The 22,655-nt window shown below is 36.1% G+C and overlaps 1 protein-coding gene across 2 annotated transcripts in view; it reads left to right on the top strand.

The window, feature by feature from the left end:
- ide (insulin-degrading enzyme) overlaps positions 1 to 22,655 on the top strand; it is a 31,184-nt gene that overhangs the window by 3,448 nt on the left and 5,081 nt on the right. The window contains exons 3-19 of one of the 2 annotated variants that reach the window (XM_008429999.3): positions 525 to 732; positions 2,092 to 2,261; positions 4,140 to 4,262; positions 6,123 to 6,235; positions 6,319 to 6,481; positions 7,818 to 7,910; positions 8,790 to 8,881; positions 9,851 to 9,931; positions 10,550 to 10,653; positions 12,010 to 12,112; positions 12,223 to 12,345; positions 13,638 to 13,720; positions 16,896 to 17,040; positions 20,498 to 20,608; positions 20,699 to 20,819; positions 21,378 to 21,469; positions 22,237 to 22,348. In XM_008429999.3, the coding sequence (XP_008428221.1) occupies positions 525 to 732; positions 2,092 to 2,261; positions 4,140 to 4,262; positions 6,123 to 6,235; positions 6,319 to 6,481; positions 7,818 to 7,910; positions 8,790 to 8,881; positions 9,851 to 9,931; positions 10,550 to 10,653; positions 12,010 to 12,112; positions 12,223 to 12,345; positions 13,638 to 13,720; positions 16,896 to 17,040; positions 20,498 to 20,608; positions 20,699 to 20,819; positions 21,378 to 21,469; positions 22,237 to 22,348 (2,037 nt within the window). Of the gene's footprint in view, positions 1 to 524; positions 733 to 2,091; positions 2,262 to 4,139; positions 4,263 to 6,122; positions 6,236 to 6,318; positions 6,482 to 7,817; positions 7,911 to 8,789; positions 8,882 to 9,850; positions 9,932 to 10,549; positions 10,654 to 12,009; positions 12,113 to 12,222; positions 12,346 to 13,637; positions 13,721 to 15,681; positions 15,827 to 16,895; positions 17,041 to 20,497; positions 20,609 to 20,698; positions 20,820 to 21,377; positions 21,470 to 22,236; positions 22,349 to 22,655 lie in introns of both variants that reach the window. The other variant, XM_008429998.3, reaches the window with a different exon arrangement.

Here is a 22,655-nt window from a genome sequence, read left to right as displayed (position 1 = left end):
CTTCACTGCAAAAACACAACATCTTTCCAAGTATTTTTGGTCTAGTTTCTGGTGCAAATATCTTAGTTCACTTGAAATAAGACAAAACTAACTTACTAAAGTAACCTTTCAGCAAAAAACGAGCTTGTTTTAAGTCAGTAATTTATAATACGATGATTTATAACATGGGGAAAATGTCTTGTTATAAGTATAATAATTTGCCAGTGGAACTAGAACTCTGTTGCTAGGTGACGGGCTGGGCTTGGCCGGTGTTGCTAGGTAACAATTGTGAAATAACTGAAATAATCTGCCAGTGGAACTCAAACGTTTTCATCCATTTTAAGGAATTATTTACTTAAAACAAGCTGCTGTATCTTAATGAAAAGTTATTTCTAAGTTAGCTTGTCTTACTTAAGGTTTACTAAGATTTTGGCACTAGACACTGGACCAAAAGTGCTTGGTAATATTAAGTGTTTCTGCAGTGTTCATAATCCAACATCCTGATTAATTTGGTGAATTAATAATTGTTTGTGGTTCTTTCCCAGGTTCCCTGTCAGACCCAGCGAACATTTCAGGCCTGGCCCATTTCTGTGAGCACATGCTGTTTCTGGGAACAGAAAAATACCCCAAGGAGAACGAATACAGCCAGTTCCTCAGCGAGCACGCAGGAAGCTCCAACGCCTTCACCAGCGGCGAGCACACCAACTACTACTTCGACGTTTCCCATGAGCATTTGCAAGGAGCGTTAGACAGGTAGCTGCCATGTTTGCTCTGATCAGCCGGTTAGCATCCATGTTCAGCGGTAAAGGCGCTAATCTCTGTGTAAATGTATTGTTTACCAGGGTTTTTTCTACTGTATGGAGTTTTGCCGCATCATGATGATGATGATGGTATCTGTTTTCATAAGTGTCGGTATTGATATCAAGTGTTTCACTTTTTATCTCATGAGACGGAATCCCAGTGCATTCTGGGAGAGTTTGATTTCAGTGTTTTTCATCTGATCAAGAGAAGTTTATGTCCTTCCTGTCTTTCTTGATGGAAAATGACAAAAAAGTGCTTTAGTCTAAATTTTATTAAAAGTTTAGATCTTTATACTTAGTGTAAATTTTTGTATTTTTATGATTTCCGATTATTTCCGATTATTATCAACAAGCTGCATTTCTTTGAGGCTTTCCATGACCTTAATCTGTAACTCTTAGATTATTCAGAACATTAATCAGCTGATTAATCAGAATAAAATATGCTTTTAAAGTTCAAAGATGACTTCAAATCTCTTTTACAGCATTTTAGGGCCATTGTAGATAGAAAATAAAAAAGGAGTAAAACAATCTATGAAATTTTCCAGAAAAAACAAGGACATTTCTGAGTTTGAAAAGTTGAAAATCGGCTTGAAAAAACAAAAAAAAAAATACAATTGATCTCAGAAGTTTCTAGAAAAAACAAGGAAATTGAGTTTGAATAATTGAAAATATTTGACTATGGAAACTCAGAAATTTCTGAGTAATTTTTATTTAATTTTTTAAAAATCTGAGATTAATTTCAGAATTTGAAAAATTCAGAAATTTTCTAGAAAAGAGTTTTTGAGTCAGAAATTTTTCATCTCTTGAAACTGAATTTTTTTTCCACATATTTCTGAGATTAATCTCAAAATTTCTGATTTTTTTCTATCAAATTCTCAACTACTCATTCTCAGAAATGTATTTATTTCATATAGAAAATTTCTGAGTTGAGCCTCAAAATTTTAGTCTTTTTGGTGGAAATTTACTCCTTTTTCTTTCTATCACGGCCTTCTAGGCTCTAAGGTCTGCAGTAGTGGTGAACCATTTTTAGATAAGTACACTTTAAAACTGTTTTGGTTGTGAACACAGTAGAATAATGATCTGAGTGAAGAGGATCACCTGTGGTATTTTCTGTTTCCTCATTTGCATGGCAGTTGCTCTGAACTTGTGTTCATGGAAATAATTTATCCTCACTTTGTTTAAATGCAGATGGCTCTGCTTTACACACTAATGATCGCCTAGCTGCTGCGGATCTCCACTGCTTTGTTTGCAAACTCTTAACAATAATCCTGCTGCTTTATGCTCGGCCTGAATAGTGAATCATTTTTTTCAGGTTTGCCCAGTTCTTCCTGTGCCCTCTGTTCGATGAGAGCTGTAAGGACCGGGAAGTGAACGCCGTCGACTCCGAACACGAGAAGAACCTGATGAATGACGCCTGGAGGCTGTTTCAGCTGGAGAAAGCCACCGGAAACCCAAACCACCCATTCAGTAAATTTGGAACAGGTAGCAAGCCGCGCCAAGCCCTTCCTGAACTCATTTAAACAGACATCAGTAGATTATCCTGTTGGATTTGTTTTGTCACTATTACATTTATGGTAAATTAAACTACGATGGGTCCATCTCAATAGAAGTTATTTCATTTATTTAGTTTGAAAAGTGAAACTCTTAAACAGATTATTTACCCAGGGTGAAATATCTGTCGCAATAATCAACTAATTGCAATAATTTCCATTTGCATGACTTTTTAATTTTCTCTGTTCGATACGTCTAAACTAGTTCTTTTTTTTTTTTTGAAGGACAGTAAAAAAAAAAAACCTTCATATTTAAAATTGATTTCAGTTCCAGTGTTAAATGTTCATTATAATTTAAAGTTTATTGAGAATCTTTACCATTACCCTTAAAAAATTATCTTCAACCGTTTTAATAAATACAATCGTTTATCGCAATATCTTCTGGGACAATTTATGATAATTTATCAATTTATCGTCCAGCAATTTTCTTTATCATGTCAGGCCTACTTGTAGCTAATGAGAATCCACAATCTGTATCTTCCTCAAATGTAATATTTAAAACCAATTCAAAATGATTTTTAATATTCATTTTTGGTCCTGAAAAACATATTAAGATGTAAAGGTTTTATCTGAGTCAGTCTACTGATAATAATTAATCAGTTTTTGTTTTTAAATACTGACAGACTGGTTATGTGACCTTTCCTGTTTTATCCACCGTTTCCTCTTGAGTTTCATTTTTAAGCAGTTATGAGGCCTGAAACTGCTGCTGTGCCAGTTACTCAACTGGTGGTTACTAGGCAACCAAAGGAGTGAGAGAATGAGTGAGTTGCTAGGCAACCAAAGAGTGAGAGAGTTGAGTGGATTCCACCAACGTTCCTTAGCTGGTTGTTGGTGGTTGAGCAGCAAAAGTGTTTCAGTGACATTATTGATCATTTTATTGGACAAATTTTCTATTGATGTTGATCACGTTTATGTATTGATCGCAATATGTGTTGTTATTGATTTATTGCCCAGCTCTAGTGAGAGACGGTTTGAAAGGTTCATGAAACCTTTGCGGGTTTTTTAGCTGATGACATCGTGAGTTCTTCTGGAAAATATGACTTACTTTTTGAAATGAGTGACAAAAACAAACTGGGAATTCTTTATAATAATTTTAGCAATTTTTGTTTTTAACATACTTGTAGTTAAAAACCCAAATTCTAACATTAGACGCGTATAAAACTGCGCAAATTGGAAACAAATTCACTTAATAGAAACGCGGCGATTTAGAGAAAAGCTCACGGTTTTTGATTAAAAGTTTTTGCGCTAGGACAAGGTGGTTCTTTGGCTGTATCAAAATTAGTATATTTAACAGCAATGGAAACGTTTTGAGTCACATGATCAGTAACCGGATGTTACTACTGGCAGAAATGATGAAGACGACAACAGGAAGTGGTTGGAGGGTGACGGCACATCATGTTTTTAAAAAAAAAAAGTAACTTATGATTTTTATTTTCCTTTTATTGCATAATACTTTATATAAAAAAGAAAAACATATTTTATTACAATTTTAGGTGAGCATGGCATGTATTTAAGGACTTATTGTGTGAACAAACCTATTCATGTGCAATTTTTTATTGTTTCCTTTTTAATGGAAACACAGTAATTGCAGAATTATTATTTTTTAATTTTTTGCGGAAAATCAGCCAAGTTTTGCACACATTTGTAAAGGAAACAGCAGCATAAGGAGGAGCTGGGGGTATAATCCTAGTTGAATATCTTCACAAAGCTGCAATGTATCATTTAGTGGTAAAGATAAGTAGATACTGGATTTTCTTTTTGTCTTTAGTTGAGATTAATTTATTCTTGTGTCGTTTTTATTGTTTTGCAGGCAACAAACTAACACTGGAAACCAGACCGTCTAAAGAAGGGGTCGATATCCGTCAGGAACTGCTGAAGTTTCACTCTACGTATTATTCTGCTAATCTGATGGGACTCTGCGTGTTGGGAAGAGGTAAGGAATGATTTTATTCAACCATTCATTAAAACAAATGGATTCAGCCATTTCTGAGTTGATGAGTATTGTGCATGTTACTCTACAATACAATAAAAAAGGATTTGCTCCCATGAAGAAGCATAAAAATATTTTCTAAAATGATTTATTTGAAAGGGGTTAAGAGTTATCCAATACAACCTGGAGTTGTGGCAACAAACAGGAAGACGTTGACGGATATCAGTTTTAAAGGGTTATAATTACATTTACATGAGTAACTTTTTGGAGAAAAATTACTTTTTAGGAGTATTTTTACTATGCTGTAGTTTTACATTTACTTCAGTATTTTTATTATTAAAGTATTTCTACTTTTACTTAAGTAAAATTTCTGTATTTTTTACCAACTGAATGAAAAACAAACATGTTTTAACCAAGTTAAATCAAGTTTCATAAAGTTTTTATTGAAAGAAGCTGATTTGGAAAATGTTTTTTTGTTACTTATATGAATTATTGTCATTCTTAAAATACCAAAATTTCCACGTAACTTTATATTTTGGTTCGTCTGATGATGTAATTTTTAAATATTAAATGATTGATAATTTGATCAGTTACTCAGCACTTGTGTAGACTTTTTTATCAAATACTTTTTTACTCGAGTAATTTTCTAGACGGCTCCTTTTTACTCTTATTCAAGTAAAAATATGTTGCTACTTTTACTAGAGTAATATTTTTGTGTACCACTTAAATATCTAAATCTCTGCTCACCTTCATGATTGAACAATAGGGAAGAAACGGGGGGAAATGTCTGACATGAGCAGTTTCCAAGGTCTCACCTGAGATGAAACCATGAATGCTGCTGTTCCAGAAAATCCTGAAGGAGGGAAAATGTCCAGATCAGGCAAAGAGTAGATTGACTTAACAGCAGTTAAATTACCCACACAAAGATGGCTCAACAAAGCTAAACTAAATTAGTTTTTTAATAGCCTATTCAAAGTCTGGACTTGAAATGTCAATTTGGGTCCAGAAACTCTTCAAATCTTCATCGAGTGGGGTGATGTAAGAGTGTTTGCAAACGCTTCATGGCGGTTGGTGGAACAACCAGTTATTTGGGTTTGGGGGTAAATATTTCCACAGGTTGCCAGGTTTGTTTGAATTGTTGTTTTTCCTCTTAATGGATAAAGTCAACTGAAGGCTGAGCTTCGTTTTTACTCGGGTTCAATTCGTCTGGCATTAACATTTATTTGGGTGACAAAAAGAGCAACACAGAGGGTGAGAAATGTCTGTTGGGATACGTTTCTCAGGAATTGCATATTGTGTGACAGAGTATTGGGGCCATACTAAGAAAAAAATACAAGAATAAAGTCCCTATTCTACGAGAATAAAGTCATGATATTACGACTTTAGTCTCGAGATACTTTGATTTTATTTGACTATCTATTCCAAGAATAAAATCGTAATACTGCGACTTTATTCTTGTGTTATTTTAACATCATTCTCATAATTCTATGACTTTGTAGTTGCAATATTTATTTTTTTGTTTTATTAGCACATTCCTACGGAGCCCCTAAGGGGACATGGAGAGAAAAAAAAAGGAAAGAAATCCCGACATATTATCTCGAGATCCCGAGTTATTATCTCGAGATCCCGACTTTTGAGATAATAAGTCGGGATCTCGAGATAATAAGTTGGGATCTCAAGATCTCGACTTAGTTTCTCGGGATCTCGAGATAATAAGTTGGGATTTCTTTCCTTTTTTTTTTCTCTCCATGTCCCCTTAGGGGCTCCGTACATTCCTAATACTCCATCGTAGTTTATAATAGCCTAGTCAAAGTCTGGACTGTTGAAATAATGATAATTTTACATGTATTTTGATCTTTCCAGAGTCTCTTGATGAATTAACCGCCATGGTGGAAAACCTGTTTGGAGAAGTGGAAAACAAGAACGTGCCGGTCCCAGAATTCCCAGAGCATCCGTTTCAGGAAGAGCACCTCAAAGTGGGTCATTACATCTTTTAGAATGTTTCCTACAAATTTAAAACGGTTAAACTAATCTCCCCTTTTCTGTTTTTGTGTTAAAGCAATTCTACAAAGTGGTTCCCATCAAAGACATCAGGAACCTGTATGTGACCTTCCCCATCCCAGACCTGCAGAAGTACTACAAGTCGAACCCGGGCCATTATCTGGGTCACCTGATCGGCCACGAAGGACCCGGCAGTTTGTTATCCGAGCTCAAATCTAAAGGTACTGCGTCGTATTTTTCCTCTGAAGCCCAAATTTTATCTTCTGTTAAGCTTTTAGATTTAAGTCGTCACTTTTATACAATCTTATTCAGATGTTGGATTATTGGGAACCAGGAAGTTGGTTTGTCTCATCTGGGAGCAGCAGATGGAAAAATCTGAATTATTTTCCAGTTCTTGATGACGGAAGCTAAAACCTCCGACAGGGTTCGTTTCTAGTTCATCCCAAACAGGAAGCAGTGATCGACTCGAGTCAGTCAGGTTAAAATGAACTGAATCATGTTCATAGTTCACTTCTTAAAAGTTCTTTGTTCACAGCTTCAAGATGAACTAGTTCTCATTTATTTATCAATAGTCTGAAATTAAGTTTGAAAATGTTTTTTCTTTTGCTCCTTTTCTGTTCACTCTTGCGCTTTTTCATTCTTTCTTTTTGCTCTTTCCTTCCTTTTGTTCTTTCTTTCAATCTTTTTTGCTCTTTCATTCTTTTTTTGCTCTTTCATTCTTTTTTTGCTCTTTCAAATCTTTTTTGCTCTTTCAATCTTTTTTTACTCTTTCATTCTTTCTTTTTGCTCTTTCCTTCCTTTTGCTCTTTCTTTCAATCTTATTTCCTCTTTTAATCTTTTTTGCTCTTTCAATCCTTTTTGCTCTTTCAATCTTTTTTGCTCTTTCAATCGTTTTACTCTTTCTTTTGCTCTCTTTCACCACTGGCATAAACTTTATTCTATATCTGTTGAATTTCCATAAAACTTGCTCTCATTTATATGTTTAATATTTTCCTCAAAACAAAACTTTGACTGAAAATCTGTCACTTCAGTCGCTTTTAGTTTTCTTATTACCATCAAATCCGTTCTCTCTCTCTCTTCTCCTCTTCCTCTGTTTCTGTAGCTGAATCACTAATAACTACCAAATAATCTGATCTGAAGTTGTTTGACTCAAGCAGACACTGATTTCACTTTTAAATATGTTCCTCAAACCATAAAATCTGAATAAATGCAGGTTGTCTTTATAAACAGCAACTTTCCTCTTTCATCCTGATTCAGTTTAAACACATTTAACTGATTAAAATCTTCAGTTTCTTACCTGCATGATGTTTGGAGAAACGAATTCAAAGCTGCAGCTTTTCTGTGTCAGTAAATAAAACTAAAAGTGATAAAATGTAATCTGATAGTTTAAATGTTGGATCGTTTGGTTGATATCTTTCTGTAGAAAGTGAAATCAGAAGCAGAAACTCGGACATTCAGCCGACTCAGAACCGAGTTTAAGTCCAGAATAAATGTTTGGTTCAGAGGTCGGTGAATGAGTTTCCTGTTTGACTCGAATGAAACGTATTTCCTGTCCAGGCTGGGTGAACACGCTGGTGGGAGGCCAGAAGGAAGGAGCCAAAGGATTCATGTTCTTCATCATCAACGTCGACCTGACGGAGGAGGGGCTCTGTGAGTTCACCTGTGTTTTATTATTATATGAAAATATTTTATTTAGTTTTAAACATGCATTCAAAAAGAAAATATTTCATTTGTACAATAAAATCTAAAATTGTATTTAACTTTTAAAAATAAAATACTTTATTTTTAAATAAATATTTTAACATACAATATTTTATAAATTTTTTTTATTGTATTTTTAAATATTCATTGAAAATAATTATTTAAAAATAAAGTATTTTTAAATACATTTTTAGTTTTAAACTTTTTTATATAAATAATTTATTTTTTATTGTATTTTTAAATAGTCATTGAAAATAATTATTTAAAAATAAAGTATTAAAATATTTTTTTTCATTTTTTAACTTTTTTATGTAAATGTTTTACATAAAATACTTTATTTTTAAATAAATATTTAATTTTAAGCATATATATATATATATATATATATATTTTTTTTTTTTTTTTTTTTTTAATTTTATAATAAAATAAAACTTTTATAATATAAGGTTTGCAGAGATTGTGTGAAGACTTGCTGACTGGACAATTAATTACTTTATTGAAATAATTATCAACTAATTTAACAACCGGAGCGATCAGACTCTAAAACCTGCTGTTTGCTAAAACAACACTAGAGAGAGAACTAATTAAAACTGTGCAAGAAATGTAAATATTTTGATGTAAGATCAAAAAACTGTAAATTTGTCCACCCAGAACTCCTGAAGTATCTGTTTTATTTTCACCTAAAGAATAAAACCATTTAAAATCTCCTGTTAAACACCTTTTGCCGGTTTAGGCGAAGCGACTGGTGCATAGCCTCCATAGATGTTTGCAGCGTGTCTGATGGGAAGTGGGCGTGTTGGCTGACTGTAGGGTGATTTGTCGCTGCAGTGCATGTCGAGGACATCATCTTCCACATGTTCCAGTACATCCAGAAGCTTCGCACCAAAGGGCCTCAGGAATGGGTGTTCGACGAATGCAAGGTCGGTTCTGCTTCAGGTCATTCCTGTGTCCTGTGGCAGCAGGTCGCAACAAACGACGCAAAGAGGAAGATATCATTTTGCAGCTCTATAGATGTATATCTAGCTCTATCTATAGCTCTATGTCTATAGCTCCATATCTACAGTCTATAGCCTTACATATCTAGTTCTATAGCTCTAGCTCTCTCCGTCTACCTAATCTGCACGTTTTTTCCTTCCACTTAACTTTCCATTCCTATCCTCTGGGAAGAACAATGTTAGTTTGTAACGACCCTTTAACCTGCACAGCTGTCAGCAGTTTTACATTTAATTATTTTTACAACATTTATGAGTTAAAAATACAGTTCATGTAAAATTGTATTTTATTTTAAATTATGTCCTCTGATGTCTGTTTTCTCCCTCCCTCCCTCTTTCACTCTGTCTCCGTCTCCCTCTCTGTCTCTCTCTCTCTCCCTCCCTCTCTCTGTCTCTCTTTCTCTCCCTCTTTCACTCTGTCCCTCTCTCCCTGCCTCCCTGCCTCCCTCCCTCTTTCACTCTGTCTCTCTCTTTCACTCTGTCTCTCCCTCCCTCCCTCTTTCACTCTCTCTCTCTCCCTCCCTCTTCTTCCTCCCCCTCTCTCTCTCTTCCCCCCCTCTCTCCCTCTCTCTCTCTCTCCCTCCCTCTCTCTCCCCCCCTCTCTCTGTCTCTCTCTCCCTCCCTCTCTCTCTGTCCCCCTTCTCTCCCCCCTCTCTCTCCCTCTCTCTCCCTCCCTCTCTCTCTTCCTTCCTCCCCCTCTCTCTCTCTTCCTCTCTCTCCTCTTCCTCCCCCCCATCTCTCCCTCTCTCTCTCTCTCCTCTTCTCCCCCCTCCCTCCCTCTCCCTCTCTCTCTCTCTCCCTCCCTCTCTCTCTCTTTCTCTCTCTCTCCCTCTCTCTCTTCCTTCCTCCCCCTCTCTCTCTCTCCCTCTCTCTCTCTCTCCCCCTCTCTCTCTACAGGATCTTAGTAAAGTCGCCTTCAGGTTTAAGGATAAGGAACGACCTCGCGGTTACACCTCCAAAGTCGCCGGTTTGCTGCATGTAGGTTCTCGTCTTGTTTCCATGGAAACTTCAGGCCGTTTCAAAGGATTAGTGTAAAGTCTACAATGTGTAGCTCTATGTAGCTTTAGCTGGAAATGCTAAAGAATCGATCGATCCGACCATTGACCTACGATTATCTGGGATCGAGGAAATCATGTTGATCTTTACTGGAAAAGGCAATAAAAGAAATGAAAACTACTTTTTACAGGCATTGTATTTATAACATTTACACAAGAAATTATACTAATCATGTATAATAAAAAAATGGTAAATGTTAGTTATTTGCTTATAAGTTGCAATCTTTGCCTTTTGGCTGTAATTTTTATAAAAATGTAAATAACTTATGAAAAGCTGATTTTTCCTTAAATCCAAACTTATTTTGTTTAATATAAAACAAAGCTATTTTTATTTCAAACAGCCATTTTGGATCTGTGGTTCTGAACAGATTTAGATGGACTGAAGGTAAAAATGCATCTTGGCACAATCGGAACGAGAAATGGTTTTATGAACTTTATATCCATTATATTTGAGCAAACCGGCCTGTTGAAGTTATAATTCCTCTTTAGTTTTCTGGTATTTTTCTGGTGTTTTTATCTGAACCGTGTGTTTGTGCTGCAGTATTATCCTCTGGAGGAAGTTCTTGCAGCCGAGTATCTTCTGGAGGACTTCAGGCCGGATCTGATTGAGATGGTTCTCGATAAACTGCAGCCGGAAAACGTCAGGTTAGTGTGACAAACCGGTAAAGATTAAAGAATTATTTACTTAAAACAAGTGTTTGTCTTTCTGAAAAGTTACTTGTAAGTTAGTTTTGTGTTATTTCAAGTGTGCAAAGTTACTTGGTAAGATTTTGTTTTTACAGTGTAAGCACACAGCTCTTATCTTAAAGTTCAGTGTATGTGGCCCTCATGATCTGTTACCGCGGGCTGGATTTGGCCCACGGGCCTCAAGTTTGACACCTGTGCTGAGTTAATTATCATTTGCAGCTTCAACACCTTTGGAGATGTTTTACAATGAGAGAAATTTTTATTTTTTACAAAACTGCTCAATCGCATGCAGGTCAGGAGGAAGAATTTATTTATTTATTTTTTGAATTTGGGACTTTGACTAGGCCATTCTGATGCTTTGATCCAATGCTGTAAGTTTAGGATCTTTGTCCTGCTGATTTTTGAGGCGGCTAAATGATCGCCACGTATTTAAGCTAATCTCCGTCTCCTCTGAGGAAATGCACAGCCACATCATGATGCTGCCACCTACAGGCAGCAGATGCAGTTAATTTTCCTCCAGTTGTGGTTGACTGGAACAAATTCCTTCATATATTTATGGCTTCGTCATCCTGTTGTTTTTTTTTTAGCAAACTGTGAACAGAGCTTTCTGCTAACATCGAAGAGCAGATCTGTTAGATTCATGAACAATAATTATCAACAAATTTTGGACACCATTCACATAAAAAGTGTGATTTGTATCAATAAACTGCTCACAGTGACTGCATTTAATCATATTTTCATATTTATTGATATTCTTAATAACTATGGACAGTTTCAGGGGATTTTTAACATTAATTGAAATTTATTGTAACAACGATAAATCAAAATTATCGCGATAAATGATAAACGATGCGATAACTGCCCAACCTTGGTAAAATCTTTTTTTTTTTTTTACAGGCGCACTGATTAATCAGACCCCCATTTCTTTAATTTGTGTGATAGTCTGAACATGCGCGGTTAAAAATAGTTGACAAAACAACAAAGTTTCCAACTTTAGCGACTTTTCAGATAATAAAATTGGACTCAACACATCAGGCTTTTTAAAGATCAATAATCGACCAGAAAACTACAATCAGTACACTGCTAATTAAAAAATATTTTAAATTACTATAATCCTAAAGGAGAGACTGGATGTGGGCTAAAATATTTAATTTTTATTTATAAACGCGGTCAATCGGATGGACTTTCCACATCTTTTATGAAGGAAAATCAATGAGGAAAATGTGTCATTGCGATATTTCAGTTTTCCTAATGTTTTTTCTGTTCTTGCTCTATTCCAACCTGATTTTTTAAATGTATTTTAACTTTTTCCAGAGTTGCAGTGGTGTCGAAGTCCTTCGAAGGGCAGACGGACCGAACCGAGGAGTGGTACGGCACGCAGTACAAGCAGGAAGCCATTTCTGAAGAAAGCATCCAGGTGCACAGAGTCGGTCGAACTGAATCGGTTCCGGTTCTTCTGCCGGTTCAGAAACATCAGTATTAAAGGATCCTGCTGGTCAGTGTTTCGTCTTTTTTTTTTTGTTTTAGAACTGGGCAAATGCAGACCTGAACGGCAAGTTCAAGTTGCCGATGAGAAACGAGTTCATCCCAACCAACTTTGAGATTTACCCTCTGGAGAAAGACTCTCCGTCGGTTCCGACTTTAATCAAGGTGAGGCGCCGTCATTCAATATATAAATTATCGATTAGTTAAAGTTGATTGATCTTTATAGCTATACGCAGCCATTTTCTTAAAAACCTGAGTTTTTCTTGAAGAAAGAAAAGCCGACCGTCTTTCCTAAATTTTTGATTTAGTTAATTAAAAAGGCATTAAATTTTCATGTTGTGTTAAATACTGACTGAATGAACAGAACATTGTGGTTTTCTCACATTACTAAGATATATTTATAAAGTGTAATAAAACAGGAAACTCTTAGGTTGCTGAATTTAAAACGATAAAATATGAAAATAATACTGTGTATAAGAATGTGAATTCCCCCATAAACAGAAATGTTCACACAGTATCGATACTGTGGAAGAAAAGTTCAAACTAAAACATCAAAATCAACCTTCCTTACAGGCGTCATGTTTTTCCATAACATTTTTCTGCATTATTCCTTCTGCTTTTCTGTTGTCATCAAATCCTCGCTTTCGAAGCACATGAATGATTTTTAAATGAGAAATTGATGCCGCCATGAAGGTGAAAGTGTATTTTAAAACAGAACCGCTTAAAGTGCATTTTTCATCCCAGTCTGGACTCTGTTTGGACCATTTCTCTTTGTCGTTCCGGTAAGGCCACCATCTTTATTCTGTTTGGACTATTTCTCTTTGTCGTTCCGGTAAGGCCGCCATCTTTATTTCTGTATCAACTGGCTGCGTTTTAGGATCATCAGTGGCGCCCTCTGCTGGATGGAGGTCAAACTACAATACTAAAAGACGGGTCCAAGTCGAAACGTTTTGCCGTGAGGCCCAAAATCATTGAGTTGAAAGCACTTTGGGGCCAAAAAAAGTATATAAAGACAAACTTTTTGTGCCTTTTTTTATTTTATCTGGTAAAAAATAAAGATGGAAAACATAAATGTTAGTATGATTGCAAATATTAAACTTTTTGGGGTTGATTATTTTCTTATTTGGTCTGAATGTTTGAGTATGTTCGTGATTCTAGTTCCTCCACAACTACATTTTTTTGTACTTTATTCTTTTTAAGAAGATGTAATTTATCTGTTCATTTAATCGACAATTAATCATAGGTTAATTGTTTGCATCTGTAGTCGTAAACATTCACAGTCTGCATTGGATTAACTTTCATCATTTTGATGTTAAACATTTACCTTTTTAATGCAGATTTCTTTCATTTTTCTTTAAAAAATCTCCAGTTTAAGCTCTGAAGGTTTAATTTAGCAGAATGATAATCGAGTAAAAATAAAACTAATAATCATGTGTTTTGTGTGTTTTTTTTTTCAGGACACTGCAATGAGCAAGGTGTGGTTTAAACAAGACGACAAATTCTTCCTCCCAAAGGCCTGCCTGAACTTTGAGTTCTTCAGGTTTGTTTTTAATGCTTTTTACAAGGATTTCAGGTTTTAGAGCGACTTTGGCTTCTTATTCTGACCTTTGTGACATCATCCCAGCTTTAATCGGCATAAATCCTGTACAGTTCAACTGAAAACAAACTAATTTGTCAGGGAGAAAATGTAGAACTGAAATAACTTGAATACAGGAGAGTTTAACCAACACTTTGAAAGAGAAGAAAGATGTTCAAATCATCTCTTCCATCGATTATACAGGGAAAGGATAATATCCCCTAGTCCAGCATCTTCATCCACTCAGCTTTATAATCAAACAGAATTAAAGAGAAGTGGCAAAAGCAAATGAGGCGGATTAGCAGAGTTTCCTAACAAGTGATGATATCATCCAAGACATGTTGGTGTGAAATATCTAACTTGCTTGGATGTTGAGCTGTTAGCATGTCATCAGACAGTTTAACAGGAACAGTCTCAAGTCAGAGGCCTCTTCAGAGTCGATGGAAGACTGACTGCTACTGGAGAATCTTCCTGCCTGCGACTCTTTAAAGATACTTGAATGATATGAGTTACATTTAGTTTCTTTTTGAGATAAATGAAGGATTTTTTTAATTGAATTGACTCTAAATTAAGTCTTTTTGAATCTAGATCAAATGGTCAGAATTGAATCTACTGATCTAGATTCAATAGATCCGAGTCTGTTGAATCTATTGGGTTTTTTACCCTTCTCCTGACTGATACTTTTGAGATCTTTTGATCCCTTTAGCCAAACTATTGCCAAAGGATGCAGGTTATCACAGGACAGTTGTGTTTTATTTCAGTTTAATCAGATTCAGTTCAACTCGGGGCGAATGTGAACTCAAGAAGACTAAATATTTAAATAAAATTAGATTTATTTTTATTTTCTGCACTTAAAGGAGCGCTCACATTCCTACTCTGTTTTTGCAGCTTCTCTGTTTTATTTTTTTAATAATATTTTTCTCCTTTTCTCAGTTGAATTGTACAGGAAACTAAAAGGTTAATTTTTTTAACGCCACAAAACATGAACAAAATGTTCAGTTTTTTTAATTAGTTGGATTTTGTAGCTGCTTTTTTTTTTAGTTCTCAAGTTAAATAATTCCAGATTATTAACTAATACGCAGCATTTTAATGTTGGGGAAAAGTAGGAATATTGTTCACCGGATTCAGTTTAGAGGAATCTGCTGACACAGCCCTGATGATGGAGACGACAAACTGCCGCTTCACAGCAGGGGTGTCTTTTTATTAAATCAGTCTATTTAATAAAAGACTGATTTTCTGAAATTCAGAAATTATACAGATTTGGCCTGTAGATGCAAATGGAGACTTTTAATCAGGGTAAAAATAGTTAATTTCTTACAGGAAAATGTAAAACACAAAGTATTCGTCTTTTTATAACCAATGTTTTAGCAAAAGGTAAAACTGAGTTTATCCAGAGACTTTTGCTAAAAAGTCAACTTTGCTTCACCTAAATTGGCTTCTGTTCTTTTTTAAACTTGGATAAATATAATAAACCTTTGAGATACAGTGACCCAAATTATGTCCTTATTACTGAAAATAAATGTATTCAATCAAGCCCAAAAGAAACGGAAACTAGATTTATTTATTTTAATACAGCAAACATGCAGAATTAAAGTAGTAGTAAGCAGTACATTCATGTAAAAAAGAAAAACTTGGAAATTAGAATGTCAAGTTGTCTTTTAGAAAATTCAAAGTTTTCTAATTTCTGAGATTAATCACAACATTTTTGAGTTTTTAGCAGAAATTTACTCCTTTTATTTTATCTAAAAAGGCCCTAATGTAAAAATCCCTGTCAGGTTTTGGATCTGCAGTAGACATCTGGCTACTTCATTTGCTTGATTTTAGGTTGTGTTTTGAGTCTGACACACGTGGTAAAAAGTTTGGACACCCCTGCTGCAGTGGAACTGTCTGCATGTAATGTTTGACCGCTGTAATTTTTTCTGCAGCCCGTTTGCATACGTGGACCCATTGCATTGTAACATGGCGTATTTGTACCTGGAGCTCCTCAAGGACTCCCTCAACGAGTATGCATATGCAGCCGAGCTAGCAGGCTTGAACTATGACCTCCAAAATACCGTCTATGGGATGTATGTAAGTATGCAGACCCCCCTCCCGCCTCCCGTCGCATCCTAGACTCCATGTTCCCGCCGCCACTCCCTTATTCACCGTTAGTCTGGCTCAGCCTGTCCTGGGTTCACAGGTGATGATGATGATTTGACCTTTTTTTTCTTTTGTTGTTCCTGTGAGGAAAAATGACGCAGCACCAGGACGACCCACTGGTGTCGTCATTTGAAACATTTTGTCTTCTTTCTAAAACAAATTAGCATAAAATTTAAGACTTTCACTGTAAGAAAAAACTAAATTTTGCCAAGTTTTTGGTGTCGTTTCTTCTGAAAATATTTTACTACACTTAAAATGAGACAAAACTAACCTATAAGTAACTTTTCAGCAACATTCAAGAGTTTTAAGTCAATAATTCCTTAATATTGATAAAAAAGTTCCAGTTTCTTTCAGTCAACTGCCATTGCGCCGTTACCTAGCAACGCCTGCCAAGCCCAGCCCGTCGCCTAGCAACCCAGTTCTAGTTCCACTGGCAGATTATTTAACTTATAATATGAAAAAAAAATGTTGTTACAAGAGAAATGATCTGCAAATGATCTAGTACTTTTTCTGCAATTTTAAGGAATTGTTGACTTAAAACCAGCTGTTATTTCTTCCTGAAAAGTTATTTGTAAGTTAGTTTTGTCTTATTTCAAGTGTACTAGAAACATGGACCAGAATTACTTGGTAAGGTTTTGTGCTTTCGCAGCGTTTCGTTTAGGATTCCTGACGCCTGAAAGCGATTTATTCACACTTGCCTTCCAACCCAGGCTTGGTCCGTCTGGCCTCTGTCTTCCTTCATCTGTGCTTTTGCATCGCTTATCATCCACATCATTTTAAAGACAATCTGATGAGACGAGTTTTCCGTTTTGCGACAGAAAGCTGGTCATCCGGCTGCATATACATACTCAGTTCCTTGGTTAAATCATTCTTCCCTTCTTTTTTTGTTTTGTTTCTTATAATTTTTGGTCCAACCTCTCTACCCTCCCTTCCTCCCAAAACAAAAAAATATATATTTTTTTACTTTTTCCCTTTTTGCTTTTTTCTCCTCTTCCATTAGTCGCTACCTTTATACAGATCCTGTGCACTGCAACATGACCTACTTGTTTCTGAGGTTACTGAAGGATAATTTAAGAGAGTATGCATATCCAGCCCACCTGGCCGGGCTTGTCTATGACATATCCGCAGTGATGAATGCCCTCACCGTAAGTAAGCTGTTTGGAGTGTGTGGGCTGGTTCAGAGGTCGCCTCTGAGGGGTTTAACAAAACGCAAATGGCTTGGTTTTCTACGCAGGTTTTGATTGACATGTTCCTCAGCCTGCACATGAGTTACAGCTGAATCTGGTATTTACAGACATCAGAGAGGTTTCCTCTGTCGTTTTGGGGTCGGTTGGGATTACCCAGAATATAATTGGCCCTGAATAATAAATTCAGAAGTTTACACACATTCATGTTACTGTTTGGGAAGGCTGAGCTTATATCATGGCTAATAAGAATCCAATTTTAGTTAAATGAAAGCAACACTTATTATTTTGTGTTTTAAATTGACCAAAGATGCATAAATCCATGAATAAGTTTCTCTAGATTTTGCAGGGAAATTAGTTTTTTAATCCTGGAAATGATCTGGTGCCAAAAGACTGACTTTGTAATCGTCTTTATGTGTCTGAAGGTCCAAACCCAGATTTCGGGCCTGATCACCAGTTTCTAGATGTAATAAATGAAGCTGTGTTGTGACTTGATGTTGTGGTAAAAATCTACAAATTGGTTCTGTGAATAACGTATTTTGGTAGGAAATGTGAAAATCAACCTTGATTCAAGAGCAAAGCATTTTGTGAAGAGAGCGTCATTTTCTACAGTTTCCCTGCTAGCAGCGACAGTAATGCCGCTCGGAGAGGAAGAAGCCATTGCTGCAAAAGCAACATCAGGTTTTCTGTGGATTATTAAATTCCCGTTTCTAAAATTGAGGCCTTAAAATGTCTTAAATTCATTAGAAAATATCAAGATGGCCTTAAATACATTAAATAAGGTCTTAAATATGACTATTGTTGAATGCCCTGTAGTTTATTTTTCTTGGACTTTTTTAGCAGGCAAAAGTTTGAGTTTCATACAAAAGTCTTATGCTTTGACTTTAGACAGTTGAGGCTAGTGCTAACTAGCTGCTAATAAACCCTTGCTTGCTAACTAGCAGCTAGAGAACATTATATGAAAATCTAGAGACATCAGCTGGGCAATGCTACTAAACATGAACATAATGTCGGTAAACGAGTGAATTTGTTGAAAATAATAAGAAATTCTCTAAATTTGTAGGTAAACCTTTCTGACCCAGAACGGTGGAAATGATGGTGGGGAAAAAAACTAAAATTTCTTTTAATACTGTGTTTGTAAATATCTGGTTTCAACTGTAAATTATTTGTTTTTCAATAGCTAGTATTTGAGTTAAAATGTAGACAAGCATGGGATGACAGTGGAGAGAAACATCTGACCTGCCGGGGTCCGAAAGAGACAAAATAATTCAGAAACAAACAAGAAAACCAAAGGAACTGTTAACGAGGAGAATGACTTTATGACTCAGCGAAACCATGGAAGCAAAATTACATTTAACAAACAGAGAATGTAAAATAATTAGTTCCTGCAGAGAAAGAAATTAGAAAATTGGGGTGCGCGCGCGTGTTACTTGATTGATTTTTACCCAGAAAGCACATGGGCAAAAACCGTTAGTGACACGGTCACTGGGACTGAGTAGTATATATTCCATTGAGGGAAAGTAACTAACATATGAATTCCTCATATGTTAACATAAAGGCTCGTTTTGAAGTATAAGCTGCTACTTGCAGGCATTGCTTCGAAGAATTCGACCTGTGTGGCGTTCATAACAAACTGCTCTACTGCTAGCAAACAACCGTACTGATTAAATAACATAGAAGTTGAGCAGTTCCCTAAAAGTCCAACAGATGGCAGCAATGCGCCATGCAAAACTAAACACCCACAGTTTACAGGACACACTTCCTGCTAAAGAGCCCCCTGGTGGTTGAAGAAAAATCCACATATAATGTATTGTATTGAATTATTGTACTCTGGTATTGTTCAGGAGGCCGGACCAAATGTGGAGGCGGGCCAGATCTGGCCCGCGGGCCGTAGTTTAGGGACCACTGATTTAAAGTCTTAACTTCCTCCCAACATGCCAACATCTTGACTTACAAGAAATATTTTTTTCTTATTTGAGAAACGTATGTGATGTAAAAATATAAGGAACTGTCACAATAAGAGGTGGGCTGTCTTGGCAAAAATTAACTTTTTTCAACTGGTTCAGAAACTGCGATTATTAATTTTAAATCCATAATCACCTGGAGCATCTTGGGATAAAGCTCTGTTCTCCTGGGATTGGGTTTGGGTTTCTTGGTGATGGATTATGGATAAAACTTTGACTCCATTTTCTGGGCATTTTGCATGCGTGTTTGTGTTTTTATTTTTCTGCTCTCCGCTTCCCTGCTTTCCTCACTAACATTCTGCTCCATCCTAACGAGCGTCCGTCGGCTTCCTGTGAATTTATGACCGCTGTCCCACCCGCTGCCTGGCGGTGAGATTTTCTATAATCGCTTTTATAATGGCGATACCTTTACCAGGTGTCACCACAGGGGGCGCTGTGGCGGCAGAGCCATGTAGGAAATGCACAACTTTGGACAGATTTTAGTTTCAAATCCTGATTCAACGTTGGTTTTAAATCATGTCTCAATTGGAACAGAAATATTGATACTGATGTAATCAATATGTTTCAGTTTGTATCAGATTATTTAACATTAACCAGTGCAGAAATGTTTAATTAATGTTTAAGGTACATTAATTAATCTGCATCAAGGAAACTAAGCAAAAAAGGAGTGAATACGTAGAAAAAGTAAAGAAAAAGAAATATTTGGTTCATAAATGCATTTAAACTAAAGTGTTGAGTTTTTACAGTGTTGGAGGAGACGGTCAGATTAAATTTATCTGATTATTAACAGTGAAAATGGAGAGAAAAATATTGGCAGGAAGTCAGATTTCATTTCCTGTCCCATGATTTAAAACATCCATTTATCCGTCTATTTCTTCCCTTCATTTTTTACTTTCTTCATTCTTTCAATCCTTTCACTTTTTCCTTCCTTCTTTTCTCCATACATTCTTTCTTTATTTCCTTCCTGTCTTTTTACTTCCTTCTTTTATTCTTCATTTTTTGCTTCATACTTTCTCCATTTTTTCTTTCTGGTTTATTCTTTCTATTCCTTCCTTTCTCCATCATTTTTTCTTTATTTCTTAACTTTTTTCCTTTCTATTCTTCCATTTTTGCTTCCTTTATTTGTATCCATTTTGCTTTACTTGCTGTCCCTTTTTCTTCTTTCCTTTGTAACTTTTTATCCCTTTGTTTTTATCCTTTTTTCCTCTTTCTTTCTTCCTTCCTCACAAATTCCTCTCATTTCTCTTTAACTAGAAGTTTAGAAAGTTGATGTTTTCTTTAAATTTGGGCTGAAAACCCAACCCCTCGTCTCTTCCTCTGGTCGTTCGGGACCCATCGGTCATAAATTCACTCTCAGGTTTGAGCCGATGTGAAAACTCGCTGAAACTTTCCTGCTCTTTAAACTGAGAGATTGTCTTTCTGGACTTCCTGTTTCCTGCTGCCGTTCGCTGCAGCTTTCGGTCAAAGGTTACAACGACAAGCAGCACATCCTGCTGAAGAAGATCATCGAGAAGATGGCGACCTTCGAGATCGACGAGAAGCGCTTTGACATCATCAAAGAGGCGGTAAGTTTTAATACTCGGTTTATGAGACGTTTAGTGTTTTTGTTTTTTTTACCTCCATTTTGCATGATTTTTCTTCTTTTCTCTTTCCAGTACATGAGATCTTTGAACAACTTCAGAGCCGAGCAGCCGCACCAGCACGCCATGTACTACCTCCGCCTGCTGATGACCGAGGTCGGGTGGACCAAAGACGAGCTCAGAGAGTCGCTCGATGGTGGGTCACTTCCTGTATTTCTGTTTACTCCCATTTAAAGGGACAGTGTCATGTAAAATCGACTTTAGGAGCTTTACATCGTAACGTTATTCTCTCATCGAAAACACACCTGGAGTGTTGCTTTGATTCTTTCACGCATGTTTGAGAAATCATTTAATCTCCATGGCAACCATTCAGCTGAGCAAAACGCCTGGGTGGACGTAGCTCCACCTCCTGAGTGGGGGAAACTTCTCCTCCACTCAACTCCTTCAGACTAGCCAGCAGCAATTGGCAAATACCAGGTGGAGCTGCTGAGCTGCTTTTTGTTTTTTTAGTTTCTAGTAAAACTGTTGTTAAAGGGTCAATAGAGGAGCCATGTTATGATGACTTCCTGGAGGCGGAGTTTCAGAAAGAGCAGGAGCTTCTTAAAGAGACAGAGACCCAATTTCAATACATTAAATTCTATAAAATATTTCCAAAGTGGAGCTTTAAAAGTTTGAAGACTTACCTTGGAAAATTGTTGAATTTAAAACTTTGATCAAGTTGCTCTGTGATCGATTACTAATGTCTGTGTTCCAGACGTAACTCTCCCCCGCCTCAGGGCGTTCATACCTGAGCTGTTGTCACGGTTACACATCGAGGCTCTGCTCCATGGCAACATCACCAAGGAGGTTTGTTCAGTTTCACTTTGGGAAAATTAATTTTGTTTCCTTGAAACCAGTTCTTGTTTCCTGACACACAGTTGATTAACGAATGATGATTCTGTCAGTGATAATGTGTTTACTTTATATTGTATTCTTATTATAGTAGTATTTGGTTTTAAATCTTAAACGACCAAAAGGAAAGTTAAAAAAAATGGATCTAAATATTAATGATAAAGTACAAAAATAAAGAAAATACTATCTAAATAATATTATTAATAATAGTGGAAATAAAATACTACAACTAATAATAAAAATAATAATAAAATACTAAAAATAAAATAACAGAAATATGAAAATAAAATAATGGAAATACAAATCTACTATGACATACTACTACTACTACTAATAAAAAGTAGAAAATAATAATAATGGAAACAAAATAATAAAAACAATGGAAAAATTATGATAAATAACGGGAATTGATCAAATAAAAAAAGGAAAATAATTATCAAAATAATTATTAAAATAATGAGGATTATCATGAAAATAAGGAGATAATTGCTACGATTGATCTATTACTATCAGGAGTAAATAGTTTTATTTGTATTTTTTGTTCATATATTTTTTTTGCATTTTCCTATAAACCTTTTATCTGTGACATTTCCCACCTTTAAGTTTTTTACCAGAGAAAGCCATAAATGCTCATAAATTTCCTAGAAAAGTCGCAAATCAAAAATGACATTAAAGGAGGATGATTTAACTTTAACAGAATATTTTCCCTGTGTTTTTCCCAGTCTGCTCTCGGCATGATGCAGATGGTGGAGGACACGCTCATTGAGCACGCTCACACCAAGCCCCTCCTCCCGAGCCAGCTGATTCGCTACAGGGAGGTGCAGGTCCCGGACGGTAGGTCGGCCTCCGCTCACCGTCGCCATGGTGACGCCGTGGCGCGTTCAGAGATCTGATTAAACTCGGCGTTCGGCCCAGAGGAACGTGAGAGGATGTAAACCGGGTCACCGGGTCGGATCCGTATTGAATCAGGGAAATTCAACCAGAGGCAGAAAGCAGAAAATTCACAAATCTTTGTGAATTTTATCGATTTAGTTTTTAGTTAAATAGCTCTGAAATTATTAACAGGATTAATCAAGATCAATCAATTATCAAAATCCTTGTCATTTGGGGTATATAGATTTTAAAAAGTTCAACATTGAGT

The sequence above is a fragment of the Poecilia reticulata genome, chromosome 15, assembly GCF_904066995.2.
Source record: "Poecilia reticulata chromosome 15, P_reticulata-male-v2, whole genome shotgun sequence".
NCBI classification, from domain to species: Eukaryota; Metazoa; Chordata; class Actinopteri; order Cyprinodontiformes; family Poeciliidae; genus Poecilia; species Poecilia reticulata.
This window is presented reverse-complemented; position numbering and strand designations above follow the sequence as displayed.